General features: G+C 32.8%; 1 protein-coding gene across 2 annotated transcripts in view; it reads left to right on the top strand.

Annotated features, from left to right (window-relative positions):
* The window catches only part of LOC140434467 (uncharacterized), a 59053-nt gene extending 44299 nt beyond the window's left edge, over positions 1-14754 (top strand). For both annotated transcript variants that reach the window (XM_072522762.1, XM_072522761.1), the window contains 4 exons: positions 873-1133; positions 2187-2346; positions 3979-4344; positions 5763-14754. In XM_072522762.1, the coding sequence (XP_072378863.1) occupies positions 873-1133; positions 2187-2346; positions 3979-4344; positions 5763-5926 (951 nt within the window). In that variant the 3' untranslated portion in view covers positions 5927-14754. The remainder of the gene's footprint in view (positions 1-872; positions 1134-2186; positions 2347-3978; positions 4345-5762) is intronic.
* Positions 14755-15999: the final 1245 nt, after the last annotated feature.

The following is a 15999-nucleotide window of genomic DNA, read 5'->3' as shown; positions in this document are numbered from 1 at the left end:
CTATGTTCTTTGTTGACACAACGTCGCACCTTTTTATGTTAGTTACTTCAAAAGGCACTGTCAATTTTGAAGTTTTTATTACATCAATCCAGTCGTCTGGTCAAGACGTGAGAAGATTTTCTGGCAGCCTTTTCAATAACCCCAAAATCTCGGTCGTTTGACAAAAAGGAATGGCCAGATACAAGAAACTTGTGATCTATCGTTCTTATGTTTATGTAAGGATCTTGAATAAGATTTAGTAACGTGGCAGCCACTTTAGAATTTCTGTCTTGTCCTGTACATGAATCTGAATAGAAAGTTACGTGGTTATGATTTTTGGTGTTTTTTCAGATGCATGGTCAATATTGAAGATATTTCCTGAGATCCTCTACCACCATCTGTTTCATCCCACACATACATAAAGCCGTTGTTTTTGTTGAAGGAATGAATTCCTAGGTTATAGACATACATATTTCTTTTGTAATATGCAATGGATGTAGACAATTTCGTGTATGGCAGTGCTTTTTGGAGGTCAAAAGTAGCAACATAGTGTTCATCTAATGCGTCATCACTGTCATTTTAGTACATCTCGAGCTTGTTTTGCTTTTGCTAGGTGAACATTCTCTCTCTCTCTCTCTCTCTCTCTCTCTCTCTCTCTCTCTCTCTCTCTCTCTCTGAACCTTGTTACTAATAGCGATTATGCAGCAAATTATTGTTAAAAGATGCTTACCTTCTTTTTATTTCACATCCAATTCTTCAATCTATATTTTTGTAAGGATTGAAACACCGCACAAATGTAATATTCTTCAATAAAAATAATTATTTTACATAACTTTTATTACAAATTATATATTATTTTATATAATAATATATTGTATTGTTTTTAATAACAGGATTACAGAATTGCTTCAATCCAAAGCTTGCCGGCTGACGATCCTGGAAATGTCTCCGGTGACCAAGACTACAGATTTGATTTTAATATAGATCAACTGAAACTCCCTCCTCCACCACCGCCGCCACCAAAATTCCAGGAGCAGCTTCTACCGCCGTTGTTGTTGGAAAGAGATGATCCTTCACCACCTATATCTCCAGACAATGTCGATATGGATCTGAGCGATGATGAAAATTGTAGAGTAAAGAGTGAAAATTTAAAGGTAAATATTATCCGAAAGCCGTGCTATGCAACTCATCTGACATATCGACAAAAAAGTTTGATAGTTTTGATGTTAGATCTAATCTTCCCACCGCCAGTATTGTATTGTTGGTTTTACATTTGAAATTTATATTGCTTACAAAGGAGAATTTACAGTGTAGCCTATAAAATATGTTGTGGTTCCCTTTTTTGGCTATTTTCCTGATGAACTCATTCTTTCGTTATCGTATTCTTTTTATAAAAGGTAATGGGTTGTCTGAGGTTGAATGACAATATTAAATTATTACATCTTGTTATGTTAAGTTCGTTTTCCTTAATTTTTTTATTACTTCTTTCCATTTTTTTATTTTGTGCTTTTCTCTACCAACCTTCTTTATATGCACTTTTTTCAATTCGTTGTGTTGGTCCTCCTTTTTCTCTTCCTGACTAGTTTTATCCGCAAGACCAATTTTTCCATTCTCTCTATTTTCTGAAGGCTCATTTAAAATCTATGAAAATTGCATGGAATGTACACACATCAAAAATATCTAAGGACCACCAAGTTTTTTTCTCAGATATACATCAATATTGATTGGATTATAAAAAGTGACATACCGTTATAATGCCTGATTAGTCAGCAACGAATTTATCTTAATTTTAGTGTAATATGATTTCTCTCTGATGAAACAATCAATCAAAAGTTAAAAAGTGCAGCAATTTAATTAAAATGTTTATTTAACATAAAAGTCAATATAAAACAAAAATCTAACTCGACTATCTTTAAAAAATTTTTGTTGTATAACACCTGTACTTTTTCTTTACAATCTGAAGCAATTAATCGTAGGAATTTGAGGCGCTGCCACTTTTGTCTTAATAAATCATTTGACAGATTAATTTTCATGGCATACCTTAATTTGTAGAGAATAGGTTTTCAAATTGACTGGTATGTATTAAAAAAGTTTTTATTTAAAAAAGGGGAATAGTAGGGGTGTTCCTTAGACATTTTTGTTGTGTGTATTATATACATATAATAGATATACCAACGGTCTTTGTGTTAAATAAATATTATTTCCAGGTTATTATCGATGGAAGTGAAAATGATGATCACTCTTTTTTGCTAGAACCACCCCCACCGCTACCTGAACTACCTGATGATGACACAAACAATTTCTTCGATGATCTCACTCATGGCGACGAAGTCAATGAATTTGGAAATATATCTGATAATCTGGAAGGTAATCCCTATATGTAGATTGGTTAATCCTAAATAATCGAATATGTAGTAAAAAATTAAAATATGGAAATTAAAGGAAAATACAAATTAATCTCTCATTCCATTCTTTAAAATCAGACACCGGGTTAAAGGTATTTCCCACTTTTTCTTATTCCCTTTCGTGAGTTTTAAAAAAAATTTGCAAAAAAAATTTTAACATCTTATTTTTGTCGTTAACGATTTTTCATGTTATCAACAATAGATAGCGTAGTGAGTAGAGCTGAATCTGCAACAAAATTTATTAGATATTGTAACGTACAATAAACGTGGATGGGTAAAACGGAAGCTCAGAAGTTGGGCGCTTTTTGGGTAAAGTAAACATTAACCCATCTGTCTTTGAAGTTAAGTTAAACAAAGAAGCTCATTTTTAACGATGTGTTTTAAAGGAAAAAATATCTAGCGTTGGGTGGGGGTTCAACATATCTAGACTAGGGACACTGAAACGGTTTATTTAAAACCAAGTCAGAAAGAAAATAAAACAAGGGATAATATTAACTGAAAGGAAAGTAGATTAAAAAAATTGAAGTAAATGAAAAGGGGAGAGACATTATCTTTTCTCTGAGAAACATGGAAAACTCGACGATCCTCGATATTAAAGGAAAATAACTCACAATATGCAGCAGCAGGTTCTTTCACCTCTGACTTATACCGTATCACGAACACAAATATATCACAATCGAATGGTACTGCTTACCAGAGCCTTATATCGCATCATGAAAAGGCTTAACCCGAATGTTAGGTCTAATAAACTATATTAAAAGACCACTAAAATGTCAATTCCCAATATCACAATCGAATTCTCACCAGAGACTTATATCGAATCATGAAAAAATACATCTTGAAAACAAAAAAAGAATATAGGACTATAAAGATGATATTACAGATTTACAGTTTTTACAGATTACTAATCTGTTAAAAGCAAATAACTGGCTGAACTGTTTTCCAGGACTGGTTTTCGCCTAAACTTGCCACAAGAAACCATGGAACGGGGGGAACCTGTTTCAACTGTGTCTCCTGTGAGGAGACAGCTGGATATGTTTCATCATCTTGATAACAAGAGATAAATCAGAAATTAAGAAAACCATAATATAGATCTCTTAAAAATAGAACACAAACACTTCCAAAGAAACACATATGTCGACAAAGATGTGCTCAAGCAAGCGAGGCCTCACTTTCACCGAGATCAATACTGACCGACCCAACTGGACTTTCTTGTGCCTATTTGGATGTTTCGTTCGGATATTATTTTATAACGAACGTGAGATTGGGAGAGAAGCGCGAAATAAAAGAAAGACAGTACCTATCCCATTAGAGGAATCGGGCGGTACAAATAAATACTTACATTATGCTTATTCTCCTCTAAAATTATAAGAAGCAATTTTCAAAGTGGTAAATAAAAACCTTATGAAAATATTGTCAAAAGTTTGGAAAGAATACAATAGTTACATATTTGTGTATATATAAAGTATGACCTTCCCTACACTATTACTATATTACACTAAAACAATTTTGTCTCTTTCGGTTAGTATTTTAAATAGTAGCTGTAACAAAAAGTGTATATACTGTCTATTTACTAAAAATTTAAACATTACAGATTCATTGAGCAATAATTCTATGAGCGTTCCACCACCGTTAATGATGAATTTTAATGATTTGGTAGGTCCACCAATCATACCTGCACCATTGAACACTTCCCTACCCCCACCTCCTCCGCTCCATCCACCGCCAATGATGATGGGACAGCCTGGACCGCTTGCCCCGCCTCCGAATCCTTGGCTATCGGATGATGATCTAGACAATTCATCGCACAACAACCATGATCAAAGCGGTGGAGAAGATTGGGGTCCAGACGATAATTGGATGGGACCACCTCCTCCTCAAATGCCACCGCCGCCATATATGAATAATCAAGGTTTCCGAGGAAGAGGACACAACAATAGAGGCAATTTCGTTAAAAGAGGTATAATAACATCTTTTTATTTGTTCTAATTTACTGAGTTCTTAATAAATTACGGTTTTGAAAGATCGAAGGGTACTTTTGTACATACATTGCAGTATTTGGTATTAACTTTTATAATAATATTAATCCTGATACATTTTGCAATATAATATATTTAGACTATAGGGATAAAGGTCCTTTTCATTGTAAAAAATATATATTGTTTATAGTGATAATCCTAATAACACATCAGGATCATTAGTGCTTTCTATTATAATGAGATAGCTGTGGTAAAGGAGAACAGTGTTTTTTTTAGAAGAAATATAGATTGAGAGGGGTGTCAGACAGGGCTATATCCTTATTCTACTCTGTTCAACATATTTGCTATGCGCACGATGACAGAGGTATCTTGTGTGGTCACGTCATTTCTTATGTCACGCACTTGTAAGTAGACTCACTGAAAAGATGATGAAAAAACACAATCTTAAAAAAAGATTTCTTTCTATAACTAATAAAAACCAAGATAGCATTTTTTTTTCTTGAAATCATATTTCCATTGTCTATTAACATTAAGATCTGAAAATTTAATAGATTATAAACGAAGATCTAAATTTTATGATCCATTTCATGGGTGGCTAGAAGTCTAAGAAGGAGTAAAAAGGTATAACCCATTAAAGTAAGCGCCTGTCCGAGATCCTTTTTTTTTTTTTTAATTGCGTTAACTTGGTAAAGAACTTTGCTATTTTCACCTCCCCGAAGAATCGGAAAATAACGAAAAGATCAAATAAACACATTTGGAATATTAATTTATAATTATTATTATATGTATATATAAATAATATGCATTAATTATTAAAATTTAAATATTTCTTACGAAATAATAGTAAAATTCGATAACTTTAATGGACAAAATGAATTTATTTTTCCGGGATTATCGGATTTTTCCGGGAGGTGAAAATTATTTTCTCGGGCTTCCACAGTTTAATAAACAATGAATATTCTGCGTGCCATAAAAGGTGGGATATTGCAATTTTTTTCCAGCGCGCTTCAATTTAAAGTTCCATTCTAAAGATGCGGAGTTCGGAAAGTTCTTCCCTTCACTTTAACGAGGCGGTATTTTACGAGTATGATCACTTTAACGGGCTATAACTTTTTACACCTTTTCTGTATATGTCATCTATACATTAGATCATAAAATCTAGATCTTCACTTATAGCCCGTGTCATTTAATCTAACCCGCACAGACTTCTTTAATTAGGGGCTGCAAAACATTCCGTTTTATATCTTTATTACGTTTTCATAATCTACTCTTAGGAAAAATATAGTATTAGTTTTATATGTTGCACCAAACATGTTGTAGAATGGATTAATGTTACCTCTTTATTATATAATTCATTACTTTGTTCTTTTCAACTACTAAACGCATTTTCTATTTATAGGAAGGGGCCGAGGAGGGTCCCCGGGATTTAATTTCATGCCAGATCAAAATTTTGGAGGAGGCAATTTTAGAGGAAATTTCAGATCAAGAGGAGGAAACCGTGGCAATAGAGGATTCTTCCCAAGAGGCGGTAACTTTAGAGGAGGATTTAGAGGTGGCTTCTGATAATACTAGATATTTTATGTTATACATTGCATAGTAAAATGTTTCATAAAGATTCTTGATCTATTAGTAAAAAGTGTGATCGGTCATATTCTTGGTGATAAGAAGTTCGCGTAAACGATTTTTTATTTAAAACATGTAATGTTTATTAGAATAAGTTGTATCTTTGCACATTTTTTTTAATGTACGTAATTGGTTTTTCTATTTCCCTTAATAATCAAAAACAGTTTGTTCAGTTTGTTTACAATTTACGTTAAATTAAAATAATTAGTTTTGCGACGCGTTTCTATTTATTTGTTAAGCGATTTTCTCTTCCTTAGGCTTATATATTTTATTCTCATTGTTTCAAATTGTTTAATTAACTTCTCCCAGAGGTCCAGAGAAGCTTTTTACAATATTCCTAAAAATAAATCGTGAGAATGTAGTAATTTGTAGATTATGTGAGGGTGTACAGGCTATGTAGCCTCGATGCGAGTTGACCTGACTAAATCTTTTGTGCATAACCCTAATCTAGTTAAATCCAATAATCTCGAAAATGCCATTATTTCAAGTTAATAAGTTTTAAATGTTTGTTACCTCCAAAGGTTTAAAAAAATACCCCTTCAGTGAATTTAAACTTTATATTTGCAGAACAATGCTGCAATCGCATATTATATATTGTACCGTTTCTTTTTCATGTTCGCAAAAACGACGGTTCCAATTTCTAATTTGCCCATCTCATTAAGATGCTTAGAGGTCCCTCTCCCTCATGTATTGGCCCCATTTTTATATTAGACCTACCATGACTTACGTCCAGAGATACACCAATAAAATTTATCTGTAGATCCTCTTTTCCATTTTAATAGATAAAGTACACATTAGAAATTGTTGCGTCTAATGAATGACACGAGTGATATGAAATAAGCTGATCAGTTGAATCAACACCAGATATGTTAAATCTGGTATATCTCTATAAACTGCTCACTTCTTTGTTGTAACTGCTCTGCACAGCACTGACTAGCACCAGCAATGATTATGATTAAATCGATTGATACTTTTTATCGATGTGAAATAGTAACGAATAGATATATTGGAGACATCCATGTTTGCTTCCCTTTTGGATATAAATATTAATAACAGTCTTCTCCAGATATATTGTCGTTTTCTTGGTTTTGTATTGTTTACAATTTTTTGTCTTCTCGTATATAGGTAGATAAAATATGATAAAAGGTGACAAAGTTTGTAAAAATAATTTATAAAACCGTGTGTAAACTCACAATAAAATGAATGGTGTTCCATTCTAATTAGGAAATTATTTATTTGAGATTTGTTTCATTTTAAATGGTCTTATACAACTGCTTGTGTAAATATTGTTTCACATTTACGTTTTTGATCTACATAAGTAGCAGTTGAAATGATTGGTTTGTGTATCGTCCTACATCGATTTCCATAGTCATAAAGTTTATTATAGGACGACACCGTGTACGAAAAGATTAACGTATTTTTTGGTTATTTACATTTTGACGTTCAAGGTTAAAACGTTTACAAAACCTTTTTGCTTCCTTCACTACTGCCGAAATAAGCCAATGAGATCGTAGAGGGAATCTTAGTCAGATCAGATCTGCTAGTCTGCTATGTATTAATAATTTTTTTATTTACTGGTCAACGATAATCATTTTCAAATTATATTCTGCGGCTGTTCTTCATGAGGACCTGTTCAATTTATACCTTGATACTCATTTGTGTATACTGGTTAATATATAATTATTTCAATATGATGTTTCCAGAAATGGACTATATCTTAAGAGTGTGAAGGATTAGGTTTAAGTTGTTTGCTGTATTTTACCGCTGCTACAACAAGCACCATTTGTGGTCAAGTCACGTCTCTTGGATTTTAAAAAGCTCATTTTAGTGGAATTGTGTTATTAATTTTTAGCAATGAAACAGTGGTGGGCGCAAGTCTGTCTGAAAAGTTGATAACACTAGCTAACACCTTACAGATCTACCACTAAATGAATGCCGATCTTCCGATCGTTTCACCGAACGGAGGATACCGGTAACTCGAGGCAAAAATTTATCATTTCTTGCACATCAACATAATTGACTGATAAAATGCGTTAGGCTTTCACGGCCATCGTCTAACTTGTTAAACTGTTTGTTCGGGCTGTTAGGCCGTTGTCTTCTGAGATTAGTTCTCGACGTTTCGCCAACACTAGGGGTTAGCATCTTCTGGAGATGTTACTGCTTCGCTTGTCAAGCATCAATTTCAGCTACTGATCCCGTTCATTAATTTTTTAACTAGTTTTAATACGTATGGGTGATGAAGTTGCTTATCTTGATGAAGTTGATTAAACAATTTCTCTGTTCTCCTTCCAAACTTTTCATTTTCATAAAATATGGAAATAATTTCAACGTGTTCTGCGAATACCATTTACCAACGAATTAAAAAAAATTCTTATTTAATATCGCTGTTAAACGCTACCAACAACAGTTCAAATATCTAAACTTTTTGATTTTTGCAAATTTCCTGCAAGGTTACAATTACGGATATCTATATCGTTAAAAGATATCCCCTTTGGAATAAAAATTGACCTGTTTCAGAATGTTCACTCATTTGTGTGTCTAACCTTGTATAATTAGGAATGGGTTTTATTAAATTTTTTCTATCAGAGGCTATGGCGTATTGTTGACTTTTTTTAATATTTGTAGTTATAATCAATATATCATCAAAGTAATGTACTGAATTCGCAAAATACATGTAATATTTAATATAACACAAAAAATCTTCAAAAAATAAGTATAAGCACCACAAAAATCGCTAATACAAAAATCAAGAGAAGGAAATAGAGCCATAAATCTGGATGTAATTAAAAAAATATTGAAATAAAGAATTGGACAGAGAAATTAGGAACAAGACATAATGAATAGTTTTAACCATTTCCTTATAAATCCGTTGTATGTAATCCAATTTGACGTTGATGTTGGATAGTAGAATATGTCAGGAATTTTGAAGCGATGAAAATGTAACGTTATTATTATAAATTCATCTTTTCGGAGGTACATGATGAAATATTGAAAATAATGAATTTTAATGAAAAATTTGTAGTATTAAATTTAAATACAAAACAAACTGATACTCAAAAAAATATTTATAATGGCTAACGTTCTTGTATCTCTTAAAACATTAGGTATTTACAGAACTAATCGATCAATTTTATATTTCTAAACATCAACGTCTTCTGTACAAGCTGATTAGGAACAATGACTATTGAGCTGTTAAAAATACAATAAATAATCGTTTATTCGCAGTATATTAGGTTTGTTAATATTACACAAAACAATAATGTCTAAACAATAGTGGAAGTTGTTAACTGTCACAGTATTGACAGGTCAATTTGCTTACTGATTTTTCAGTGATATTTAATGTAAATGATTACTAAACCTTAAACTTTTTTTATAATTTATATTTTATTGAGAATGTAAGGTATATATCTATTGGTAAAAATTCTTAAAATAATTATAAAATTATTCTTAGGAAATTTCGAAGTAGTTGTATTGCCAGGGCGTACAAATGTTATTCATGACGTGCAACGGACTTAAAAGGAAATACTGTCATTAATCGATACAGCCGAGCAGGACTTGTACTACTTGAATTATCCGTAAAAATAAATGAATTTGGGCAGCATTTTTTTTAGATATGTATGTAAGTTAATTTAATCATAATTATTACTTCTATTATTTTTTAACTAAAGATATAAGTTTACAATTTTTTTATTGTACTCATCTACTAATTAAAGTTTGATCAACTACAAGTTGTGAATGGAATTTATGTCATCAATTAATGTCAATAAAATGGTTTGAAATGAAACATATTTTAAAACGATCGGGTTATGCATATATGAAAAAATACAAATTGTATTATGATTGTAACAAATGTCATTGGGCATTTATGAATTGTGGTTAATTTTCTTTTTTGAAAAATAAATGTTAATACAATGCTTAAATTTTCTTTTACTGCTCATTAAAAAGGGTATTTTTTGTTTTCAAAAAGGCATTTTGTGTACGAAAGCAAAAATAAAGTATACTGTTATGTTGTGACTTTATAGTTTGTGATTATGTTTGATATCACAACTAAAAAAAATAAATGGCATTAATTTATTTACTAGTTGTGTGAGATTGCAAATGATTTATCTTAGTTTATTTATAGAAAAACAGGATCGTGACAAAACTGATCGTATTAATGTTAAAGATACAAAAAGATATTGATATTACGTTCATCGTTATCAGAGACTTTATATTTTTAACACAACAAACAGGACTTTAGACGTTTGTTATTTACTATGACAGGAATTAGAATAATTCTTGAGGAGAAGAGAAGCTAGACTGTTGCGGAAAATATTCTCGGGGGCCCTTTTTCCTGAGTAATAATTAGATAATTACGAAGTAGGGATGGTTAGTAATTTGCAAGTTAAAAATTATTAAAAAATCAGATTACCTTGAACCCCATCCGTCTTAGAAGCTATTGAGAATAAAGAGTCTGTTTTTCACGAATAATTTAAAGTAATGAATAATGGTTAACTTTTTTTTCTTTTTCCATTGTTCATGCAAGCCGTCTGTTATAAACAGGTCGTAATGCAGTCAGTTGGCTTATTGTACATTTTCCATTCCTATAGGTCTAGTGGATGGCTACCATATATTGTTGGAGTCACTTGGTTGTCTACAAAAAGTGTTTGTCGCCTCCGATCTAATGTCTCGGAAGATATTGTTTACTATGTCAGGTTCTGTGCTACAGAGTCTGCAGCTTTAGTCTTCATGAAACAGTCCCATTGTATGCAGGTGTGCCTTGATTGTCGCATGTCTGGGAATTCTGTTATGACTCTGAGCTGATTCCTGTTTGTTTTCCGCAGTACCTCAGCCCTATTAACACATGTCCGTCCAATATACATTTTGCCATGTGTTTAACTTGGTATATTTTCCCAGTGAGAATTATGTTGCCTTCGGATCCAAGCTTTTTTCTGTTCGCGGAAGTTCCATTCTGATCAGTACATCACCCTTTCCATTGCCGTGTATTCTCCGGTGACCTGGGACACATACCAGTATGATACTGTTATGTTCCGCCAGGCTGTTAAGCATTCCCACAGTAGCCTAGAATCCACCTTAGGACTTGTAAGAGCCCCACTGACCGCTTGACTATCTGTACATATATTGATCTACTTCAGTTCGGAAAGTCCTCATGTTGATATTTTTTGCACAGCAAATTTGCATATTTTATGGCGAAATTAAATTTTCGTCTGACTTTTTTCCTTTAATGTGCAAGGTTGGCATTCCATCAGGGTACTTTCCCGTTGGAATTCTCCAATATCTCCAGACAATTGTCTTCGGACGCTGACATGACAACCTCTATTGCTCGGTGTCTATGTCTTGGTCCAACGTATGCCTTATCATCCTTTTAACCCTAACAATGATCCAAATCTGCTTGATACGCTTCCCAGTTTGTTTTACGAAAGTTGTGATAAGTTTCCTTAATTGTCTCATTACCTGTAATTTCAAAATAGATATGTCGATGGTCTGAACCAGACACCTCATCAGATATATGCCATTTTTGACAGTTCTAGCCACGTGAGTCGTGCCACTGTTATCTCCTTTCGTTGTGAAGTTACGAAAGTTGGTTCGTTTACTATGTCTAGCATGTCTAAATTATGTTCCATAAGAAACTGTAGCAATGACTCACCTCTTTCATTAGTTTTTGTACTGTTCCAAGTCAGAGGGTGCGCATTCGTAATATAACTGATGATCAATTGCAGTCCATTTTTCCTGCAATCTCCCACGAGCTGTTCCAACTTCCTTGGTTGTGGTTGTTCGGGATTGTTCGGCGTTATCATATGGGAGGTATGAGAATTATCTCCTTTATATATTCTCCTATGATTTTTATCTTTGCCGTCGTTGAAGCCCTGAAACAGATTCATTAACGGCAGTGTTTTGTCATATCGTTTGACTATTTTACAGGTCCTCAGAATTTCGGTTGATATACTATATATAAGCTCTCCATCAATGCCCGATATAATTCTTATATTGCCCTTGTAAACCCAGGGCTCTTATATCAAAGCTATATTAAACCTTATCATATCAACAGTAAGCTCTGCCGAAGCTGCCTTACTATGCTTGATTTTGAAGGATACCTTTCCAAGTCTGTAGTTTGCTCTGAAATTAGCAGCCCTCGTCGATTATGTTGACTAAGATTTACCTGTCCTTTTCGATTATTCAACAACCCGTCTTTCATCTTAAGGTCTTGATTTTGTTTATTTCGACGGGTTCTGAGAATTGCTTCGACAGCCCCGTTCTCGGGAACGCGGTTGAGAATTATGGAGCACTTGGGCATATTATTGAGAGTGACTACATAGGCTCTCCATAATCCTCACCACCTCAGTAGTCCATCCTCAGACTTACGATAGGAACCTCATAGTCTCATCTAATCAAGTATGGTAAAACCAAGAACAGTTTTTATCCATGTGTCCAAATTATTTAGAAGGGATAGTTTGAATTCAAAATTAAAACTCAGAATGCTTCGATATTGTCTATTTCGATCTTGTTATTCGGAGTAGAGCCTTGCAGCTTGACTAAGGAAACAGCAGATATAATGGGAGTATTCGAGATGTGAACAGAAGTTTTTAAAGTTCACATTTGAGTACGTCTGGCTACCAGTAACGCAGCCATCGGTGTATTGGTTATTATGTCTATCTACTGATTCCAATTAAGTCTCGATTCTAATTATCCAAAGGTAAATTAACTACTTCAATCGGATCTATTTTATATTTTTACCATTTAGGCTTAGAGCCTTAATTATTTAAATTTCCGTAATAAATTTCATAATTTGGGACTTTTGAGGGCTTATATTAAACGCTACATTTGAAGTCCATGCTGTAACTAGTCAGGATCTGTTGCATTATATCTCTGACTGTGCCATTAAATTTGCCGTTTGTTAACATCACCAGGTGATACACATAGCCCTGAACTTGATGTCTGTGGTTGCAGAGTCTAGCTATCAACCTATCTATGACCCTGTGGACATCCTCTGGGTATATGTACTAAAACTGTATCTCCTAGTAACATTACGTATATCACACGGTTCCTCAACATGCAGTACTAATTGTTACTCCATCATACATATATCTATACTCACCGTAAATTTTTTTCAATGCTCACCACAATACCTCTGGAGGTACTCTATCGTATACTTTCTCAAGATCAATCAATACCGTATGCACGTTTATTTTTTACTATTATATTTTTCCATTGGCGGTTAATTAACATATCTGTCGTATTTGTTACTCTCCGATATTGTCATGGTGTGACTAAATAGTTTTATTGCCATATAGTTTGTACATTGTTGAGCATCTTTGGTTTTGTACACAGACTCTAAGATAGTATTTCTCAATTCACCTGGCATTTGTTCTACTTCCATAATTTTATTAAATAAACCTGTTAATAAACTTGTTCCTGTCCCTCCCATTACTTTTCCAGAAATATAATCTGGTTCTAATACTTAAGCGGTCGTCCTGGTAGACGACAAATATCCTGACTGAAAAACATTCGCGACTGGACCGGGTCAAACACACAAAAGCTTTTAAGCAGAAGATAGAGACGAATTTGCGATGGTTATAGCCAACCTTCATTAGTGGAGACGGCACTAGAAGAAGAATACTTAAGCGTTTGAGCAACTTGGTGGTTTGTTATTTTGGTAACCATTACTGTTAGAGGTAATGGATTTTGACAAGAGCTATGAGTCATGCCGATGCAGTACACAAATTTACCTGTTATTTACAAGGTCATAGCTCAAAATCCATTACCTATATTGTCTCCGATGACCTATATAATATAATTACATTGTTTTACACTATTTGCTCCATCTTGGTGTTAAGTTAATTGTATAAATTTTTACACGCTGTACTGCTTTTCTGACAATTTGTTTTCATAAATTCGTAGTACCATCAGTTTATATGTACGAACTTATATTATTAAGATAATTAAAACCAAGCTGTTAACGCATTTAGATCAAAATCAGCTGTTTATTGCCATTTTGTTTTTGCTTTTAAACACCTGATGCCACTGACTTATTTCATGCTGCAAAGTCCACCTATTTAGCTTACAAACTACTACATTTTCAACAACAAACAAGCATTGTTAATAAGATTATTTCATTATTTAATACATAAATAATAATGTAAATTTATATCTTGTATATTCATTCAGATTGACTTCTATTGTTACAAAACCTCTTTCATCATATAATACCAAAAGCCAACATGAATTGTGTGTTTAAAATTAGTTATTAATCAAAAGTTTGCTTTTGTAACCTATAAATGTTATTTTGATGAACCACCAATTGTAATTAACATTTATAGGTTAAAATAAATTCTTTCACAATTTTTTATTTCAGATTTTTTTGAAAACGATTTTCGCATCGAAAATGAAAACATTAAACACAATAAAGAATGTAATTTTTATTACATTTAATTGTGGTTTATTCATTCATCCATTAACGCTAACTTAATATTTAAATGCTGTATTAGCATATATTAAGGTTTAGGAGTCAGCAATTTAACCTTTTATTTAAACATACAAAATTATTTACTCTTTCTATTAAAACTAAAATGTCATTAAGCGCTACCACTACAAAAGCAAACTTTAAAAAATATGTGGATCATGGTAAATAAGAAAATTATGAAATGAGCTCGAGGAAAAACACTTTTGTAGAGTTGTGTAATAAATAAGAAACCTGTAAATTTGTTAATTTGTGTTTTTAGTTAAATAAGAACTAAAATACATAGACAAGAGGACAATGTTTATACATAGTCCATAGTTTTATTTATGAACCATACATCAACAAAGATGAGTTCTTTCAAAAAATGACGAAATTACGAAAATCGAAATAGCTCTATAATACAAGTACAAGACGCGAGAGTTTTTGGAGGAATAACATGTGGTTCAGATCATTATATAAATCAAATTATCAAAGATAAGAAAGAATATATGTTGGATTTCTTCATTTGTGATTAATTTTGTGAACCCGAACAAAAGAAATTTGGAGGAAACAATATAACGTGGATAGGTAACTATGAGAGTATACGTATGCTATATCAACCAAAAATTTGATGAAAATAGAACTAAAACATCAACAATATAAGATAAATTCGAAAACATAGTGGACAGCGTTAAAACAGCCGCAGAAGAAACACTCTGCTTGTAGTCTCGAAAGACAAAGTGATAACCTATGGTGACAAAGAAACAAGACCTCATAAAAGAAAAAAAAGCGTATATGATTGACTAGGCAGTAAACAACAAAAATATTGAGATGAACTATCTGGAGTTCAAAAGGATAACAAGAAGAACAATAGCAGTAATAAAAAGAGAAATGTGGGAGAGATTAATAACGATCTAGGGCGCTGAAAATGTGCAGAAATAGGAAATTTTGGAAAATAGAAAAAATTCGAAAGTGTCGAATTTTTATTTCCACTATCAACGGAAGAAAACACTAAAGATGAATAAATACTTAACGATAAAAGTTACAGAAATACAAAAAGCTATAAAAAAGGTAGATCTCCAGAACCAGGGGATATCCCTGCTGAACTTAAAAATCTGGAACATAAAACTTTTGCTTAAGTCAACTTGAATGACTCTCCCGTCCATAACTGATGGAAAAATTCTTATATTTTGTCTATATAAAAAAGGTGATAGGCTTAAGCGTGCAAATCACAGACCAGAGGAATGTCAATGAATTTAACTTTGAACTTGAAAAAAAATTAATTTAATTCCAAATCAAGAAATTCACCTCGTATTTATTTGACCTACAGTTTCTATAAACAAACTGAAAGTAACAGTGACTTGGCTAAAAACCAACAGTGGCTTTACTCTAAGGGAATTCTATTTAACGGAATAACATCAATCAAAACTGGAAATAGATAATCGCAAAGATTTCTAGTCATCTCTGCGTCAGAGATGTATATTCCCAGCCTTGTTTAAGGCACTTTTGCGAAAGCACTGAAATAGTGGAAAGGCAAATATGAGTCATGGGTGTAGATCTTGGAGAGATATACTTA

The sequence above is a fragment of the Diabrotica undecimpunctata genome, chromosome 2 (assembly GCF_040954645.1).
Source record: "Diabrotica undecimpunctata isolate CICGRU chromosome 2, icDiaUnde3, whole genome shotgun sequence".
In the NCBI taxonomy this organism is placed as follows: Eukaryota; Metazoa; Arthropoda; class Insecta; order Coleoptera; family Chrysomelidae; genus Diabrotica; species Diabrotica undecimpunctata.
This window is presented reverse-complemented; position numbering and strand designations above follow the sequence as displayed.